The sequence below is a fragment of the Drosophila melanogaster genome, chromosome 4 (assembly GCF_000001215.4).
Source record: "Drosophila melanogaster chromosome 4".
Classification (NCBI taxonomy): Eukaryota; Metazoa; Arthropoda; class Insecta; order Diptera; family Drosophilidae; genus Drosophila; species Drosophila melanogaster.
The window spans coordinates 987897-1009403 of NC_004353.4; the positions used below are offsets into that span (position 1 = coordinate 987897).

Sequence of the window (21507 nt, forward strand, 5' to 3'; positions counted from 1 at the left end):
TTATCGAAATATTTTTCGGAAGTCTGGGCCTGTCAGCTCTGGGCGGTTTTTGGGCAAATCGATAAAAATGTACAAAACTAATACAAATATGATATAATTTCAAAACATTTTTCAAAAGTGTGGGCGTGGCGGTTTTGGGCGATTTGTGGGAGTTGACGATATGGGTCAACAAACTTGAGCCGCGTCTATGTCTCTAATCTATATGCCTAATCTCAACCTGTTAGCTTATATATTTCCTGAGATTTCGACGTTAATACGGACGGATAGGGCTAGATCGACTCGGCTAGTGGCCCTGACCAAGAATACAGATACTTTATGTAGGCGCTTCCTTCTGACATTCTATTTTACACATTGATAAAGATATTGAAATTAAAAAAACATCAAACAAAATGTAGGCTTTAGAGTAGACGTGGCTAAATTATTGTTTAGCATATCGATAGAGACTCTACTAGTAAGTAGGTACGCAAGAAAAATCAAATATCATGAGTGCAAAATTTAATGGTTATATGCATTTGTTGCAGCCCAGACACTACGCTAAATAATATAAATTAAGGTATTTTCACACATTCCAGGAAAATCAGATTCGTCACCTTTACAATGCGCCATGAAATTTTTGGCACACGCAATAGGAATGACAAAAAGGCGATTCAAGAATATGCCCCTTTGAAGAAGCCCAGCACACTGGATGCCGGCACTACAATAATGGAAATTGTGGTGGAAGGGGAAATAGATTCGTTGATGCGTGTGACTTCAAAAATCCAAAAAACGTGTCGGACAGGATGTTGAGAGCAAGTAAGCTCAGTGGTGGCTTTTTGGGGTGGTTTAGGTTTTGAATGCTGTTACTTGGGGGTTTAATTTCTGTAAATAATAGATATCGAAAATGTAAATACAAGCAGAAGTAGCAGAACAGACAATTTATGTATTTACATATTTAATATTTTGTATAGATATACAACAAAAAATTTACAAATACTAAATACTCTTTAAAGTTAACAATACAAACTTCATCTCAAGCCCAAGTCACGCAGATCACGCTACAGGTAAGGCAAGGCATTTTGAACTCCTGATACTGTTTGACCTTCCTGAATACGTTTTTATTGCTGTTCAATTTTAAATTTAAATTAAAACTAATAAAATGCACTCATAGTTTTTATATGTGAATGTATTTTTGTATATTAACACAACCGACATCAGAAATATAATAATACTTAACGTAAAGATGGGGAATTGATACAGGGCAATAAATAACTAGTCGTTCTATACTTTTTTAAAACAAAGGTATGGCAAACGATTAGATTGTATGTTATTCAGAATGATCAGATTCTTAAACTTTTGGATACATGGTTATATAATCAAATATTTTAGGGATTAAGTGCATTAAACATGATAAAATATCATCACAACCAAACATATGCATACAATGATGAATAAGACTTACACATATACACAACCATCTATGTTTATATAAATTCAGTTTTATTTTCCAGCGTTATTATCGCTGAATCCATAATGTTAAAGTTGCCCACGATATATTTAACAACCAACCAAAACTTCAAAAAGATTTTCAAGCGGATAGGGTACACTTTTCTTTCTTCCATAGCCGTCTCTTTCCTACGCAACTCCTATTTGCCAGATGTGCGCACGATGGATTTTGTTGTAATGCCTCTCTTCCTCATGTCTCTATAGCTATCTCTTTTCACGGCACGGAAAACAGCAACGTTGTTAGCTATCGCTGACTGCAAATGAAAAGAGACAACTAGAGCAACGCCGCCAAAATGGCTGGCCGATGTGTTAGCCGTTGCTCTTGCCAGTGTTTTTTCGCATGAGAGCTCATTAACGTTTCGCTTGGCTAAGTGCGCACCTCGTCACTGAAACCAGTTAGCAAAAGAAATTTTTGTTCAAGCTTAAACCGATACCTACGTCACTATTCGATCATTTTGAATGCAAATTATTCCCAGATTAATAAACTAGGTCGCCATCCGTGGCGCTGCCGCCGGGCTGCGGACCCGTACTTTCGACGGAAAATATCGGGACCATTTTCATAAACGATCTATGATACAGTTTTAAAACACTTTAACGCTTTCCATCGTGCACACTTAAAACAAAACTCATAAAGTGAAAGTTCATATCCTGGCAAGTAAAAAGTGATAAATGTTAAAACGTCTGAAGTGATAGTCTGGAGTTTGATTACCAGGTGAAGAAGATAATATATATGGGATGTACAAAGTTGGCAACGAAGCCCCCCTTCTAACAACAATGAAAAAGGGAGTAATCCTACTTTCTCACTTTCAATAATAAACATACGCACGTCAGCCACCGTCGAAGTCTCCAACGCCGCATTAAAAATAATTAATTATGATGCTAACAACTGAACACATAATGCATGGGCATCCCCACTCGTCAGTCGGGCAGAGTACTCTATTTGGGTGCTCCACGGCGGGCCATAGCGGAATAAATCAGCTGGGCGGCGTATATGTTAATGGCCGGCCACTGCCCGATTCAACGCGTCAAAAAATTGTCGAATTGGCTCATTCCGGCGCACGTCCTTGTGATATTTCAAGAATACTACAAGTGTCCAACGGTTGCGTAAGCAAAATTTTGGGCAGGTGAGGCATTTCGAGTGCATAATGACATTTTCTTAACTAAACAGGAACTACGAAAGTAGCCTCCAACAAACAAACTGCTCAGCTAAAATTTCTGACTTCGGACTTTATTATATAAGCACTGCGTTTAAACCAGGGAGTGATATTAAATTTGGAAAATATGAAAGATTCGATTATTATACCCGTTACTCAAAGAGTCAAAAGGTATATTAGATTTGTTGAAAAGTATGCAACAGGAAGAAGGATGCGTTCCCGACCATATGAAGTATGTATATATTCCGTCTGTCCGTATGAATGTCTCGATCTCAGGAACTATAAAAGCTAGATGGTTGGAATTAGGCATACTGATTGTAGAGATATGGACGTAGCGCAAGTTTGTTGACCCATATTGCCAACACTTTTAAAAAAAGTGTTGATTTTTAATCGTTTTATTGTTTGTCTTCTATCGGTATACCAAAAACACTTTCGCCACACCCCTTCTTACACCAACAAAACGCAAAAAACGGATCCCAGAAAAATAACACAATTTTGCTTTCGTATTTAGTCGTATAGTCGGGGAATTCGACTATAGCATTCTCTCTGTTTTTGGTAAGTTAATGGCCTTACTAACGTTTCAGTAGTTTCTATATGCATAAGATCCGAATGCCTCCTAGTCTATTTCGTATCAACTAACCAATGATCGTAAGACTGCGTATGATTAAAGAGAACTTGCTTAGCATCTGTTTTGCGAGTAGCCAAATTTGTTTGTTGGAAGAACCTCTTTACGGCGTTATTGGTGTCCGTATTGCAAGTGCTGTCCATTGTACAACACTAACAAATACATTTCTCCCCTGGCTTCTAATTAATACTTATGTTATTTTGTTTAGCATATATTCTATATTCAATCCTATATGCCATTCGCAAAATATTTATATACCGGCTGCATTTAACTAATTTAATGTCTACAACTGAAAGTGTTGACTGTTGACGCTGAGGTTTGCTTATAGTTTTTATTATCTCGACGCTAAACATTTCGACGGCGTTTAGCATTGTCACCACTAATGAATCGCTGCGCTTTTCTTTTTACAAGTTGCAGCTCGCATTTACAAGCACTGCACTCCGAATTGTTTTTTTGTGCTCATCTAACATTTTGGAAAGAGGATTTTTCAATCAATACTAGAGGAATGTCCTTTTTTACTTTACTATAAGCACTGCTCTTCCCGAGAATATTTACGGCTTTCGACTACTAAGTTACATAATTGGAACTAATCAGATATTAGCAGTTCTATTATAAATACTTTAGAGTAAGAAAATCAATGATTTTCGTAATATGAAAATTTGAAATCAGGCCCCCATCCCAATCTCTCATTGTGTGACTCTGATTATTGAAACACATTCACCATTTATGATCATAATACATAAAAATCAAAATCATATCTTAAGAAGAACGTATTTTTAAATTCTCTGTTCTTTGCAAAATAAGAAAATATACAGCCAAATCTAAATTGATTGTATATTCATTGTTTATTCTATTATCTACTTTTAATGACTACTCAGATAAAATGTAAATAAGTTTATTTTTTTTAGATATTATGAAACTGGATCGATAAAACCTCGAGCTATAGGTGGTTCAAAGCCACGAGTAGCTACAACCCCGGTTGTGCAAAAAATTGCAGATTACAAACGGGAATGTCCCAGCATATTTGCGTGGGAAATACGAGATCGACTGCTATCGGAACAAGTTTGCAATAGTGATAACATTCCAAGTGTAAGTTATATTTTGCGCACATAATAATATTTCTGCACGTGCTAATAAAAGTTCTAACATACCATTTTAAGCGTTTTCGATCCTTAAAAATATATATGTATATTCATGATCAGGATCTAGGACCAGTCCGTACCTCTCTTTCTGTCTTACGTTAAAAATTTTAGAAGTTTAAAGCTGAAAGATTGTTTCAAACTAACTTTCTAATAGAGCCTTATAGCTTTAAGCTATTTATAGTTGTTTTCCTGTTCTCTTAAAAACTCTGATCTGACTAATAAAAGTTCTAACATACCATTTTAAGCGTTTTCGATCCTTAAAAATATATATGTATATTCATGATCAGGATGGATCTAGGACCAGTCTGTACCTCTCTTTCTGTCTTAAGTTAAAAATTTTAGAAGTTTAAAGCTGGAAGATTGTTTCAAACGAATTTTCTAATAGAGCCTTATAGCTTTAAGCTATTTATAGTTGTTTTCCTGTTCTCTTAAAAACTCTGATTAATGATACAGTTACTCGTAGAGTAAAATGGTATACTGGATTCGTTGAAAATAACATTACAGGTAGAAGACAGCGTTCGCGATTTTATAAAGTATATATTCCTAAACAGTCCATACAAACGCTGTGATCTCGGGAAGTAAAAAAGCTGAGATATTATGCATGCAGATTCTAGTAAAGCAGAAATGTGTCATTACAGAGTCATTACACAGAAGCCAAAACGTCAGGTCCATCCTTTGAAAATGTTGTTCAATATTTTTTATTGTTTTTCATTGCAATTTTTATCGGTACACCAAATGAATATTGAAAATCTGTTAAAAATCATGCAACTGATAGAATGAAACCTACATCGTATATGTACACAAAACTAACCCGCTACTCGTAGAGCAAAAGGGTAATCTTGATTCGTCGAAATGACGTGTAACTGGTAGATCTGACCATGCCCGTCTGTCCGTCCGTATGGCCGTATGAAACGCTAATAAAAGTTAAGATAAGGCATGCAGATTCCAGAGGCAAAAACGCAGCGTAAGTTTGTTTAACGATGTTGCCACGCCCATAGCCCACAAAAAACTCCCACGCTCACACTTGTACAAATTTAAAAAATTCTCTTTTGTTTAAATTAGAATCACCAGCTGAGTCGATCTGGCATGCCCGTCAGTCGCCCGCTTGTAACACTGGATCGATCTAATCATGACTACCTGTCCATTACTCTGTATAAACGTCGGAATCTCGGAAACCATATTATTTGGGCGGTTACAGTACTATTAATGAGCTAAATTTTGAAAATATCAATTTTCAATAACGCAAAGGAAGCTAGCTTCGGAAATATGAAGTTTTGAGATATTTTGCGTTTGAGAAAGGGCGTCACGAGAGAAATCCCAGTTTAAGATGGCTTTAATAGTTTCAAAGGCTATAAGCAAGGGTGTACAAGGATTAAATAATTTTGGGACAAACCCAATTCGTTCTTTTTAAAATAGATTATGAAAAGGATATTTTCGACAGTCTCATGGCATTTTCTGGGGTTTATTTGTTTTTCGATAGTATGCTCTAGTTATAATAATCAGTATAAAAACATGTCCATTATTCAGGTAAATAAGGGTACATTTTTTCTTTTTAGGTTCTTAGCTAGGTTAGGATTAGGTTTTGTGGCTTAATGACTTGTATCGTTTTTAAATCCGGATGTATGGAAGCAAGTACACAGTAAAGTAATGATATGTATTAATGATATGTGCTCACAATTATCTCCAATCATTGCCCCTACGAGTTTGTATATACATTAATTACAATAAAAATTCCCATTTTAGTAAAAAAAAAACAAGAAAGAACCCGATACTCAGCTAGTGTGAATGCGAACGCGAAATTTCATCATTTTTCTGGGATCAGAACAGTCACACCCACACTCTTGAACAATTTTTAACTTTTTTCTCACTTTATTCCCCAATATCAATGTTGATTTTTAATCGTTTTATTGTTTGTCTTGCCAATTTCTATCGGTATACCAAAAACACTTTCGCCACGCCCCTTCTTACACCAACAAAACGCTCAAAACGGATCTATCGATATCACAAAAAAATAATGAAATTTCGCTTTCGTATTTAGTCTGATAGTCGGGGAACTCGACTATAGCATTCTCTCTCTGTTTTTGGTAAGTTAATGGCCTTACTAACGTTTCAGTAGTTTCTATATGCATAAGATCCGAATGCCTCCTAGTCTATTTCGTATCTACTAACCAATGATCGTAAGACTGCGTATGATTAAAGAGAACTTGCTTAGCATCTGTTTTGCGAGTAGCCAAATTTGTTTGTTGGAAGAACCTCTTTACGGCGTTATTGGTGTCCATATTGCAAGTGCTGTCCATTGTGCAACACTAACAAATACATTTCTCCCCTGGCTTCTAATTATTACTTATGTTATTTTGTTTAGCATCTATTCTATATTTAATCCTATATGCCATTCACAAAATATTTATTTAAGTTTCCATTACCAGAAAAGCACAAAAAGCATATATACACCGGCTGTATTTGAGTAATTTTATGTCTACTTGGTCCAACCTACACATATAGCGTTGGCGCTTTATCAAGTGAAAATGTTGACGGTTGACGCTGAGGTATCGATATACCAGAAAAATGATGAAATTTCGCGTTCGAATTCACACTAGCTGAGTAACTGGTATCTGATAGCAGGGAAACTCGACGATAGCATTCGCTCGTGTTTTTTACACCCTTTACTCTTTTTTTTTTCTAAAGAAGTCCGTCCCCATATTTTATACTTCGATTATACTTCTGGTTCAGTTTATTTGATGTCCTTTGATGTTTTGTTCACAAATGTGGGCGAGTAATTCATTATGGCTATGTCTCATCCCAACGTCTATGTATGTACTTCTGTTAAATAAAGAACAGCGTTTGGCTTACGGCCCAAGCACGTGCCAGCACTTTAGTCGACTGTGAAAGTGGCATATTTCATGTCTCCTAATGACGTTGTTCACGTATTCACAAATCTGTATAAAGTTAGCTTATAAGAACATGTACAATCCAATAAACAAAACTTTTAAATTTAGAATTAAATATATCGCGAGGAAACGTTAAGAATAAGTTTTTTTATGTTTTATTGTTTATTACCTGTTAGTCACCTAACAAGAAGGTGACTTTTATTTGTTGGAAAAAACCACAATATATAACCCGTTATATATAAAACTACTACTAGTACTAGATTCGTTGAAAAATATGTAACAGGTAGAAAGAAGCGTTTCCGACCAATAGTCAAGTCGATCTAGCCTTGTCCGTATGTTCGTGTGTCCGTCTGACAGTCTGTCCGTCCGTATGAACGTCGAGTGCTCAGGAACTATAAAAGCTAGAAGGTTGAGATTCAGAATACAAATTCATTAAGACATACCAAACCACCCGAAACTGTCACGCCCACACTTTTGAATTTTTGTAAATTTCTGTCGGTTTGCCAAAAAACGAACCGCCTAAACCTTATTGAATTTAACTGGCTTACACATATGTTATCAGTTAAAAAGCAATATCATTAACAAATAAGAAAGAACTCTTTAGTCGAGTTTTTTAACCGCATACGTTACTAGTTGAAGTGCTCGCAATATTTTTTAAATTATTGTAGGTATTTCAATTTCAAGTTTGTAGGCGTTAGAGTTACTAGAACTTGCATGTATAATCTCAAATTATTAGCTGTGCCACACTCTCCAGATTCGTTGATATGTATACCCTTTTACTCTACGATTAACGCTTCCTCCAACCTGTTACATATTTCAGCGAATGTAGTATACCCTATTGCTTTACGAATAATGCTATGAATAGAATAGGGGTCTAGAATCGACAACCGAGCTATCATAATAATAAGAATAGTATACTAGATTTCTGTGTATATATCTTTCTCGCTTTCAAAATCGGATTGGCTAAAATATTTGTTAGCCAATCGAGAAGCAGAAAGGAAGAATGGGGGTTGGCTCAAAAAGTTACGCACCCATTTCAAGTTTGGTTAGAAAGCATGAAAGAAGTAGGAAATACTTTTGGCCTTCAGTAATTTAAAACGCTCTAAGTCATCATACTCAGTATATGTGTACTATTTATGTACATAATACTGTTCGAAGGCTCGTACGCACATCCTTTTAGGCCTTGCATTCGCAAGCGTCAGTAAATAAGACGTTGGTGTCTGTTGGCTTGCATGTGTTTCAGTACACATCGTTTTCCCATTTGGAAATGTACATATTGTGTTCATGTATTTTATTGTACGCAGTATACTGGGATTATTTGCAGGTTTCATCTATTAATCGAGTCTTACGTAACCTGGCCTCACAAAAGGAGCAGCAAGCTCAGCAACAAAACGAATCCGTTTATGAAAAGCTTCGCATGTTTAATGGCCAAACGGGCGGATGGGCATGGTATCCAAGCAATACAACGACGGCACATTTGACGCTACCACCAGCAGCTTCCGTTGTGACATCTCCTGCAAATTTATCAGGACAGGCCGATCGGGATGATGTTCAAAAAAGAGGCAAGTAGTAATATTAGATACAAATATATATAATAATGCACAAAATTTGCTCATATGATTAACACAAACAATTAATTAAATATATTAGGGATCAACATTTTAGAAATTTCCTTCTGTCCAATTTCTTTGATCAGAATATTGTACATTGAAAGAAAGGGCCCTGTGTTAAATAAAATGTTTCCGACTCTAAAGAGGGTTGAAAACAATTGCAAGTATTTTGTCACAGATGATCAAACATCAGGGCAAACAAATAGTTAATTTGTTGGTCATTTGTTATTTGCCATTAAGTTCATTGAATTCTGTTCCAGCTTCTGATACGTTGAATTGGGTTTTCTTCAATCAATAAATTGAGCTAGCATATGTCTTCATTATCAGTAAGCATTAACCGACCCTTTAATAACATTTAATGTCGTTTCTTTGTGACGAATAAAATTAAATCATTTCAGAAAAGGAAATACGTTTGTTAGTATAATTAATGAAAATGCTTAGCCTACTACCAACTATTTTAAAATTCAATTCATTTTCTAATCCTACTTCAAACAAAAAAGGCAGCTACCATTAGCAATAAATATATAGTTTTAACAAGTATATCGAAATAATGATTTATATAATTTTTACTCGTATAGTAAAAGGTGCGTATACGAAGTATTTTATACCACTGCACAAGCCGATAGTTGCTACGCCCAGCTTTGCGATCACAAACATTTTCATACATAATAATATTTTACGAATCGTATGAAATGCAATTGTCGTTGTCAACAGTGGAAAAAGGCAATGTCTGGCCGTATTAAATGTATTATTGATCAAAGTCGCTAACTTGGTTAATGTAGTCAAATCCGTCTGTTCGTATAAGCGGTTACGAATGGTTTTGTATGTCAAGACACTGGTGTTTTTCCTTCTTTTTGAAGTACATCTTAAAACAAAAATTTATAATATTGTTCTCAATATTTGTTTTAGAATTACAATTTTCAGTAGAAGTTTCGCATACAAACTCTCACGATAGTACATCGGATGGAAACTCTGAACATAATTCATCCGGGGACGAAGACTCTCAAATGCGGTTGCGCCTAAAAAGGAAGTTACAGCGCAATCGGACATCATTTTCTAATGAGCAAATTGACAGTCTTGAAAAAGGTAACAAAGTGTTGTATTTTAACTAGGTCTTAATAAATTACCTCACCACATAACACTTCATTATACTAATATAACTAATATATTTTATAAAAAAATACCATTAGTTTTAGAAATAAAGAGCTAAGGAAAAAAATACCTGTATTGGTAATAAAAGTATATCGATTTTCAAAAATCGTCAAATTCTGTGAATGAATTTCGAGCGAATATTTAAAACAACAATTACAACGGATTTTGAGAGGAAGTGTTCTAAAACTAATTTTCGCTTGACAAACTCGACACTCGATTTTGCTGATAGACCTTTAAATCTACGGTTTACATTTAGATTAAAAATGTTTCATGATGAGTCCACATATATTCTGGTTAACATATATATACATGTATTAAAAGAATGGTTTTATGGTACACAAATATCGTTTTGTTTAGTGCCGCGACGTAGAGAAACGCCATATAAAAACTCTTTATAACTGTATTTTCATATTCTCGATACTATCGATAATCAGCGATAATAATAATTATAATAATTGATAATAAATGTACATATGTACATATATATACACTAAATATGTAGGGTCAGTCAATTGCGTAACAAACTGAAAAACTTAATTTCATTTTTTAATTGCTCGCATTTTTGCTGTTTATAACGTCAAAATATATTCGTTTTACAGTAAAACATACCATAAGGTCTATTTTAGCATTAATCACTAATTTATATCTGAACTTTTATCGACGTGCATTACAGAATTTGAAAGAACACATTATCCCGATGTTTTTGCGCGAGAAAGGCTTGCTGATAAAATTGGTTTGCCAGAGGCACGTATTCAGGTTTGTCTTTCAGTTTTGTTTAATTATATTCAGTTTGTAGACCTTTTTTTGCAGAGCTCAATTTATTTATATTTTTGTAAATTATGTCAAACTAGCAATTAACTAATTTAAAATATTTTAATCGACCCTTAATGTTTTGGGCGGCACATACGAAAATGTATTTCATTTATTGTTGTAAACTATACTACTTAAACATACACACTTTCACGTTTTCTTCGTTTTAATATTTCTGGGTTTCATAACTAGAATTGCGCAAGCAGATTCAAATTGTAATATATGAAAAAATTATAATATTGCTACGCCCAGTTTAGCGCACATAAAGATTTTATATATAAATAAATTACCCTTCCCTGCTAATCCGGAACACATTAATTGTAAGCGTTATTCGTAGAGTAATAGGGTGTACTAGATTAGTTGAAAATAATGTTACAGGCAGTAGATGTAACGTCGAGATCTCGGAAACTATAAGAGCTAGAAAGTTGAGATTCAGCATACAAATTATAGACCCATGTTGCCACGTCCACTCTAACGCCCACAAACTGCACAAAACTGCACAAAACTGCCACGCCCAAATTTGGGAAAATTGTTGGATATTTTTTCAAATTTTTATGGGTCGTGTAAATTTCTATCGATTTGCCACGCCTACTCTAGGTCCCTAAAGCCGTCAAACCTGTACGCCCACACTTTTGAACAATGTTTAAATTGTTTCTCATTTTATTCCCCAATATCTATCGATATCCCAGAAAAATTACGAAATTTCGCGTTCGTATTTACACTAGCTAAGGAACTCGACTATAGCATTCTCTCTGGTTATACCCGTTACTCGTAGAGTAAGAGGGTATACTAGAAAGTACGTTTCCGACCATACAAAGTATATATAATTTATATCAGGATCAATGCCGAGTCGGTCTAGCCATGTCCGTCTGTCCGTATGGAGAGTGGACGAGTGACCACAACATCATTACTGTTGTGGCCGAACCAACTACCGCGCGCGCAGTTGAGAGCATAGCTCCTGTGCCGTCCTGGAACTTCTCCAATGCACGGTGGCAATTGTTCAAGGAGGAAATGGTGAGTAGAGCAGCCGAGCTCCCGGAAAACTTCTCAGAGTCGTCGTTGGACCAGCAAGTTTCGACCCTGCGCAGTACAGTACATAATGTATGTGATATTGCGATGGAAAGAAAGTTGACTCAATCGCCCAGCAGGAGAGCTCGTTGGTGGTCCGGAGACTTCGTCGCCTACTCCAAGACGGAAGGCGTCGTGATGACGATGCCGCTGTACTGCTTGTAGCTCAGGCGTGCCTCAGCCAATTGGCTGATTGGGAGGGTGAAAATGGATGACTGGAAACGCTTCGTGGGAGATCATGCCGACGACCCATGGGGGCGCGTCTACAAGATTTGCCGAGGCCGCAGAAAGTGCACGGAGATTGGATGCCTCCACGTGAATGGCGAGCTGATCACTGATTGGGGTGACTGTGCACGAGTGCTCCTCCGCAATTTCTTCCCAGTCCCTTCCCTTCCCAGTCGGAGTCCGAAGCACCGACTGCCATCGCGGAGGAAGTCCCACCGGCCCTCGAAGTATTCGAGGTTGATTTATGTGTTGCCCGGTTGAAGAGCATGCGCTCTCCCGGCTTGGACGGCATCAATGGCACTATCTGCAAGGCAGTCTGGCGCGCCATACCTGAGCACCTAGCATCGATGTTTTCCCTATGCATCCGATTGGGAGCTGAAACGTGGATTCCCGCTGGAGGAGAACGACTGGCTTCACGGCGAAGACATTGCGTGTCTAAGCTGGGAGCAGAGGAAGACACGCCTAGAGGAGTGTTTATTCCAGAGTTGGCAGAACAGATGGGACGACGAAAGCGAACCAGGACGGGTGACGCATAGGTTTATGCCATCCGTCACTCTCGCCTATCGGGATCCAAGTTTTGGATTCTCGATGAGGACGTCTTTCCTGCTTTCAGGCCACGGGTCGTTCAGTGCAGCGATACCACTGCTTGCGCATGTGGAGGTCCATATGAGGACTGGATGCACATATTGTGCGCTTGCCCCCTATATGCAGATTTGCGGGACCTTGATGGACTTGGAGTGCAGCGCCTTGGCGAAAACACGCCACAAGTTCGGAGGGATCCGAAAGTCATACATATATGAACGTTGAGATCTCAGAAACTATTAAAGCTTGAAGGTTGATATTCAGCATACAGAATACGCAGTGCAAGTTTGTTGCCACGCGCACTCTAACGCAACAAACCGAACAAATCTGTCACGCCCACACTTTTAAAAAATGTGTTGATATTCTTTGCCGCGCACACTCGACGCCCTAAAACCGGCCAAAACTGTAACGCCCACATTTTAAACCATGTTTCGATGTTTGTTCATAATTTTATTAGTCTTGTAAATTTCTACCGAATTGCCAAACAACTTTTTGCCGCGCCCACTTTAACGTCCTCAAGCCGCCCAAAACTACCACGCCCACATTTTTGAAAAATTGGTAGATATATTTTTATAATTTTATTAGTCGTCACAATTTCTGTCGACTTGCCAAACAACTTTTTGCCACGCCCACACTAACGCCCTAAAGCCGCCGAACCGATCACGCCCACAATTTGGAACAACTTTTAAGTTTTTTCTCATTTTATTCCCCAATAAATTTCCCGTTCGCATTCACACCATCTGAGTAACGGGCATCGATAGTCCGGGAACTCGACTATAGCATTCTCTCTTGTTTACCTAATATTTTCATATCATCCTCGCACTACGTTTTGCTGAGTAACCGCTATTCGGCCGATTCTAAGCTAGCTAGTCTGCATAATAATTTCCCAAGTTTCGTTACATTACAGGTAGATTATATGTATTTCGGAACGACCGACCCATTATATAACAAAACTGCCTAAAAAACTGAAAAATTAAAAAAAAAAACGGTACCCTTGTTTTTTTTGTTATACTCGGTATAATCCAAATGTTATAGAAAAATATAGAAAATATATTCTTCAAGGCTATATAAGCTCAGCTTGCCGAAGCTTTAGCTTCCTTTCTTAATATACCCCTTACTAGTATGGTACTAGATTAATTGAAATGTATTTAACAGGTACAAAAATGCGACTCCAACCATGGATGTATATATATACATTTACATTAAATTATTTCTTCAGCCTAATTTTAACTTCCTAACTCTTAAGGCTCCCGAAATCACTGCATTCTTACAGACGTAAAGATGAAATGGCACAAATACAGACGGACATGACCAGATCGACTCGGCTAATAATCCCGTATATGAATACACATATATGTGTACTTTAAAATCAACTTATCAGTATTTTCGCAACACATGCATAAGAGTATAATAAAATAACTTACCTCTGTGCGTTATTTTAATAACTGTATCTTGCAAAATAATTGTAAAACATTTTAACTCGAGGCGTCAAGTATAAGCAGCGGAATGGGCGGTTTAGAAGTCATCCCTCAACTGCTTTTCACCCCTAAAGCTGTGTTGTTTTGTCGTCAAAGTGAGATGAAATATTTATCGTTCCGCTCTTGATTATTTGTTTAAGTGAATAAAAACAATTTGACTGTAAAAATACTTGATGCTTCTTGTGATTTTTCGCATTGAGTGGTAATAACGGGGGCGAAGCTTGGATTTACCAAGCTTGAAGGGCTTGGTCGGAAGCCGGAGAGGGAGCTGCAACAATAACGCTGGGTAATAAATGTCATGGGGAAAATATATTAAAGCAAAAAGTATTGTAATACGTTTTCACCCCTTTGTCATCTTGAATGCTTTGGCTCACTTTATTTCGCTTGTGTTATGTTACAAGTAAAACCGCATATAAAGCGTGTATTTCTCCTAACCTAAACTGCGTGACAAAAGAAATATGAAAGTTCATTAGACTGCAAGTTTTTTTTTTCAAAAAAAAAAAACATTGTTATGCTCTTTCCACTTTAGTCATAATAAAAACCAATTCCAACAGCATAATAATCCCGTTCCTTACCTTAGTCTACGTACATGTGGCTGTGGGTGCCACTACTAAAATTTATTTTTTGTAATCAGTAAATGCAACCAAATCGTATTCTGAAAATATTTAAACACCCATTTTAAAGTTTTTTAACATAAAAGTAGCCAACTGCTATTTTCCGCTAAACTCTTCACAATCTACATAATAAAGAGCCCTAAATCAGAGGTTTCATTGATTCAGCGGAACTGACAAAATGACACACAAGTTACGTGTTTACCTACGAACAACAACAAAATATTTGGTACACGAAATTCATTCATTAAAAACAAAGAAACAAAGAGAATGCTATAGTCGAGTTCCCCGACTATCAGGTACTATCAGGAAGATGGGCGAAGGGCGAAATTCTATAATTTTCTGGCATACCGATAGATATTGGCAAATAAGATGAGAATAAATTTAAAAAAAAATGTTAAAAAAAACATAGGATAAAGGGCACAGTATTTTTGGTATACCGATAAAAATTGGCAGGACAAACAACAAAACAAAGGAAAATCAAAACATTTGAGCGTTTGGCAAATCAAACAAAATTTAAAAGACTAATAAAAAAGTGAAAAAATTTTAACACATTTTTTAAAGTATGGGCGTGGCAGTTTTTATCGCTTTGTGGGTGTTAGAGTGGGCGTGGCAACATAAGTAAACAAAATTGCGTCTTTGTCTCTGGAATCTGTATGCTTAATCTCAACCTTTAAGCTTTTGCAGTTCCTGAGATCTAGACGCTATTGATGCTGATCAAAAAAATATATATTTTATATGGTCGAAAACGTTTTCTTCTGCCTGTTACATAGATTTAAACGAATCTAGTATACGCTTTTAGTCTACGAATAACTTAATTTGTTTGCGACTTGTGTTACGTAAGAAGCGGTGTGGTCAAACTTTTGATAACTTTAGAAGACTAATATAAAAAATATTAAATAATTTTACAAAGTGCAAAATTTGGGGAAAAAAACTTTTGCTGCGTCTATGTCTCTGGAATCTGCACTCGTTTCAACTTATTATCTTTTATAGTTTCTAAAATCTTGACGGACAGGCGGACGTACATGGCCAGATTGACTCGGCTTTTGATCCTGATCAACAAAATAGATAGATGTATATATTGTAGGGTCGGAAACGCTACCTTCTACCTGTAACATACTTCTTAACGAACCTGGTAACGGCTATAAAAAACTTCTTAGTAAATACATACTAAATTTGAAGTAATTTTAAGAAGCTTCTGATAAGCTGATTATTATAAGTGCTTAAAAAAAAGTCGATTTAGCGGATTTCTATGGCAGTCTAGTAACTAAAAATTTGTAGCTACATACATTATTTAGCTTAATTATTTTCTTTTTTTTTAGTTTAAATAGTTAATTAACTATATTATATTATTAAAATATATTTTTTTCAGAAATATTAAGTTCGTTTAATATATAAAAATCAATAACCTTCATCGTGAAAAATTTTTAATAGGTTTGGTTTTCAAACCGACGAGCTAAATGGCGCCGAGAAGAAAAAATGCGAACTCAGAGACGATCGGCCGATACCGTGGACGGCAGTGGTCGAACCAGCACGGCAAATAATCCTTCAGGAACAACTGCATCTTCCTCCGTCGCAACGTCAAACAACTCGACTCCAGGGATTGTGAACTCAGCAATCAACGTTGCGGAACGAACATCATCTGCATTAGTTAGTAATAGCCTTCCCGAGGCTTCAAATGGACCAACTGTAAGAGATTTTTGGTGATCATAATGTTTTTAAACTTCCTTATACCTTCATAAATAGGTTTTGGGTGGTGAAGCTAATACTACACACACCAGCTCTGAAAGCCCACCCCTTCAGCCAGCGGCACCGCGGCTACCCTTAAATTCTGGATTCAACACCATGTACTCATCTATTCCACAACCGATTGCAACGATGGCTGAAAATTACAAGTAGGTTTCTAAAACCGTTGAAGTGGTCATGGCAAAGTTTCATGAAAAATCTATAGATATTTACAAGAATAATTAAATGACTACAACATTTCTGGGCAGTTTGTGAGTGCTAGAGTGAGCGTGGCAGCATAGGTCAGCAAACTACTCTATCTAGAATCTGTATGCTTAATCTTAACTTTCAAGCTTTTATAGTTCCTGAGATCTCGACGTTCATACGGACTGACATATATACATTTATAGTATATACAATATACTTTATGTGGTCGGAAACGCTTTTGTACTTTTATACTTGTTACATACTTTTCAACAAATCTGGTACGAAAACAACTTATCTATACCAAACAAAAACATTTTATAATTAAAAACAAAAAAAATACTATAGTCGAGTGCTCCGACTATCAGATACCCGTTACTCAGCTAGTGTGATTGCGAACGCGAAATTTCATAATTTTTTCTGCGATATCGATATATATTGGGGAATAAAATGAGAAACAATTTAAACATTGTTCAAAAGTGTGGGCGGGACCGGCTTGGCGGCTTTAAGGCGTTAGACTGGGCGTGTCAACAAATTTCTTGGCAGTTTCTTGCGGTTTGTGGCAAATCGATAGAATTTACACAACTAATAAAACTATTATAAAAAAATATTTAAAACAAAATTCAAATATGTGGGCGTGACATATTTGGGCTCTTTTAGGGCGTTAGAGTGGGCGTATATGGTCAGAAACGCTTCCTACTGCCTGTTACATACTTTTCAACGAATCTAGTATACACTTTTACTCTACGAGTAACGGGTATAACAACGAAGGAGTATCTTTTTTAAATGCCTTGGCAGCTATATGAGTAACAGATACGAACCTTGCTATATCGACTCTGCTGTTGAGATATGTTAATGGCTTATGGTGGCAAATGATAGGATATGAAACTGTCTACTTGACACTTGTTTTGCCGCAGCGCTTAACGATTTGATTATGTCCACCAAAGTCCGACTTAATAGCCACACAGCCCTACAAATTTTAAAAAGAGTTTAATGTACGAGCATAACTGAATTCGTATTTCTTAAATAAATCCTTGAATTCGTCTTTCTTAAATAAATCCTTGATTCGGTATGAATTTAAAGTCTCAGCGTACAAAATATTTTGAAAACTTTACTAAGGTAATCGTTTCATCTTAAACTTTTTACTTTGACAGCTCCTCATTAGGATCAATGACCCCGTCATGCTTACAACAACGCGATGCCTATCCTTACATGTTTCACGATCCGTTATCACTAGGATCTCCCTATGTGTCAGCCCACCATCGAAACACAGCTTGCAACCCCTCAGCTGCGCACCAACAGCCCCCTCAGCATGGCGTTTATACCAATAGTTCTCCAATGCCATCATCAAACACAGGTAATGTTGTGATCCTGTTGTTAGAGGTGTATATTAACAACCGTAAATTATCTTAGGTGTCATTTCTGCGGGCGTTTCGGTGCCTGTCCAGATTTCAACGCAAAATGTATCTGACCTAACGGGAAGCAATTACTGGCCACGTCTTCAGTGATCGTCAATCTTTGGCTCACCATTAGATCATTTGTCAAAGGCGACTGCCGCTGCAATCATTGCCGCACAAGCAGCTGAGAAAAGCCATAAACACCGAAAAGAGCATTCAATTGTTAGTATACACACCACAAAAAGAAAGAAAAACCCACCTAGTTTGAAGAGACAGACAACGTGCTGTTCATCCAGATATTTAAACATGACCTTCGGGGCGGGGAAGGATGTAGATGTTGTCATAGGCCAAGGTCTTATAGTGTCCTTAACACCACATATTTCAGGAAAGCCGGAGCTTTTTGGTAGTCCTAACGTTAACTACCATCAGGACTTTCAAGTAATTTAAATAGGCTGAACCTTTTCGGTCTGAAACTTGTGAATTGCACACTATATGTATTTTAAAAGGCAAATGAAATGTTAAATCTACATTAAAATTGATGTTATTTTTGAATAAAAATTCAAGATTTGTAAACAATATTTCCGCATCTTTCGCATCCTTTTTTAAGTTCCAAACATTCCTGATCTGCTAAGATAGGTTAAAGTATTTCGGGGAATCTTCAACTTTACTGTTGATAAGCACGCAATCGGGATATTAGACTTCTGCAGTTGCTTGCAATTTTTTAAGCCTTCACAATTATATTTATATTTTGAACCATTTTTTGATATTATAAATTAAACTTATTCATGTATTAATACTATTTATTAATCGTCTTTAAGTAAAGAATGAGCAATTATGCTCATACATACTTAAAAAAAAAACCATGTGTTACCAAACTTAGGGAAGTGCGTGGAAGACGGATATAAAGCAAAGTGACGTTATACATGATTTTACATTTACATTAAATTCTTATATGACAATTTATGTTTTTAGAGTCGTAGGCGTTATATAGTTTCTTCTACTAGTAACGTACTTCTAAACAAATCTCTCATACCCTTTTCCTCTACGATTATATCACCAAATTGTTTTGTTTCCCAAATATAACCATTGCATTTTGAATTAAAAATTACATTTTTTTAAGTTCAATAAAAACTACCAGATAATGCTAATTAAAGGTCTTATAAACATTTTGACGAAATTATGACTTTGAATTATATATATACATTTAAGTACACGAACAATTTCTACTGTACGTAACTATTAAAAGATATAGTGTTTCTAATTTGATCGGCATGAAATAAACTAAAACCACTGATTCATTTGCTAGAAAACCCATAAACCTCATAAAAATAAATAAAAAACATTTCGCGCATACTGGTCGATATGTTTTAAAAATTGTATATTTTATTATAATGTATTCAAATTATAAATTATCTGTACATGATTCTTTTAAATGTAAGCTATTAGTTATTAATCCATGTGTACACCGTTTGTAAAACAGAAACTTATAACAACGTAAGATTGAATGAATTGCAACGAACTTGACTCCAATGAAGGAAATGAGCTAACATCTCATCCAGATAAACACCAACCCCAACAAGCCTTCAGGTTTATATCATAATAATAAAATGTCGTATATGTATAATGTATGGTTCAAATTTATATTTAGAATAAATTAATGTAACATTTCAGAATATACAGGTGTATCTGTTGTTCTTAAAAGGGGCTTAATGAAATCCAACTTTAATAAAAAACAAGAGAGAATGCTATAGTCGAGTTCGTCGACTATTAGATACCCGTTACTCAGCTAGTGTGTGACCGTTTTGGCTGCAAAAAACGATAGAAATTTACACAACTAATAAAATTTAAAAAAAAAATATTCAAAAAAAATTTCAAAAATTTGGGCGTTGCAGTTTTGGGTGGTTTGTGGGTGTTAGAGTGGGCGTGGCAACGCGGATCAACAACCTGTTACATAATTTTCACTGAATCTAGAAACGGGTATAATTTTTTTATGTTCCCTCTTTAGACCATGTCGGCGTTAGCAAAAGAGGAGTGATCTTGTGAAATACTATAGAAGAAATCAAATGATAGAATATCATCACAATTTCGGCCGCTAAATAATTTTATCTGATCTTAATTGAATTATTGCGTTTTGTTGAGCATTAGACAAATCACCGTCACACACCAAAGAAATGCGATTGGAATCGTCCTTAGTTAAGACTTCTACGAATCCGTCGTTTTAAAAATAAAAGGCTATGAGCAAAGCGAGGCACAGTTAGATGTGATGGATTCGAACGGCGAATTTCTTGCATCAAGCGCAACTATTTACTTTCTGTTAAAAAACAACTGAAAAGGCGAACTCAATAATTTATATAATGGCTTACGAAACCACCCAGAAAGGTTATTTAACTATGAGCGGATGTCTATTTCGACTTTTGATTATATTTTGAATTACAATAAATTAGTGGTCGTTTGACGAATAATTAGACAAATTTTGTTAAACACCCTATACTTGCAAACTGCTCTCTCGCTTTATCGCTTTAGCTCGCAACTCGCTTCGCTCTCACTCTGACATCTTACGAGCGACTGCACTTAAAAATGCATACAGTGATTTATCGCTCGTTCTCGCCCAATATATATAGCTTCTCGCGCGTACTCTGCCGTCAGCCTAAGGAGGGCGTGGCCAAAGTGTTTTTTGGGATACCGATAAAAATTGGAAAGACAAACATTCAACATTTTTTGGCATGTCGATAAAAATTGAGCAGAAAAAAAATTATAAAATTAAAATCAAATTTTAAAAATGTAGGCGTTGGGGTTATGCGCTGCTTGTGGGCTCTAAAGTTGGACGTGGCTAAAGGTTTTTTGCCAAATCGATAAAATAAAATAAAATATACCTACGGGCATGGACAGATCGACTCGGCTTTTATAATTTTATTATTATATATGTAGTTTATTATTATAAATAATAATACAAATTTATTTAAAATAATAATCCGACATGCTCCGGTAATCGTATTTTTTTTCGTATTCGATTTGCGATAACTTTTGGGAACGTACTTATTGACCCCTTTTCAAATCGAAATTTCTTGCCGATGGCAAAATTTTGTTTTTCAAATCTGATTTGGGGTCAGAATTAAAATATTTATAAAATAACAAAGTGGCAGAATGATCGTGTGGTGTGGTGGAATAAACATTGACCACTGAGTAAACTATTTTTTCTTTCTTAGTAAGTAGTAATTTGATATACAAAACGGTACTTACTTTTTTTATGGGCCAGACAAAAGTGACAGTTTTACAATTCGCAAAAATTTTACGAATTTGAAAACCGGAGCATCGGTTTTGCGCTTTAAAAATCGAAACCCCAATGGTGGAAGT

At 36.1% G+C, this 21507-nt stretch overlaps 1 protein-coding gene across 3 annotated transcripts, besides 16 other annotated features; it reads left to right on the forward strand.

Annotated features, from left to right (window-relative positions):
• Positions 1-10: 10 nt before the first annotated feature.
• Positions 11-347: a mobile genetic element.
• A 1481-nt stretch (positions 348-1828) lies between these two features.
• toy (twin of eyeless) lies at positions 1829-20026 on the forward strand. 3 transcript variants are annotated; one of them, NM_001382011.1, is made up of 9 exons: positions 1829-2606; positions 4170-4350; positions 8616-8853; positions 9811-9987; positions 10727-10809; positions 16262-16516; positions 16574-16722; positions 17911-18113; positions 18170-20026. In NM_001382011.1, the coding sequence occupies exons 1-9, from the start codon at positions 2356-2358 to the stop codon at positions 18598-18600; spliced, it is 1968 nt and encodes a 655-aa protein (NP_001368990.1). In that variant the 5' UTR covers positions 1829-2355; the 3' UTR covers positions 18601-20026. The 3 variants fall into 3 exon arrangements, with proteins under 3 accessions (NP_001368990.1, NP_001259080.1, NP_524638.3); NM_001272151.1 differs by having other exon boundaries at positions 10727-10797; positions 16262-16477; NM_079899.4 differs by having other exon boundaries at positions 18170-18392.
• Positions 2881-3191: a mobile genetic element.
• Positions 6167-6222: a mobile genetic element.
• Positions 6394-6478: a mobile genetic element.
• Positions 6951-7050: a mobile genetic element.
• Positions 7546-7770: a mobile genetic element.
• Positions 8082-8122: a mobile genetic element.
• Positions 11253-11617: a mobile genetic element.
• Positions 11621-13529: a mobile genetic element.
• Positions 11742-12950: a mobile genetic element.
• Positions 14008-14104: a mobile genetic element.
• Positions 15087-15622: a mobile genetic element.
• Positions 15769-15974: a mobile genetic element.
• Positions 16879-16952: a mobile genetic element.
• Positions 17085-17519: a mobile genetic element.
• Positions 19888-20081: a mobile genetic element.
• Positions 20082-21507: the final 1426 nt, after the last annotated feature.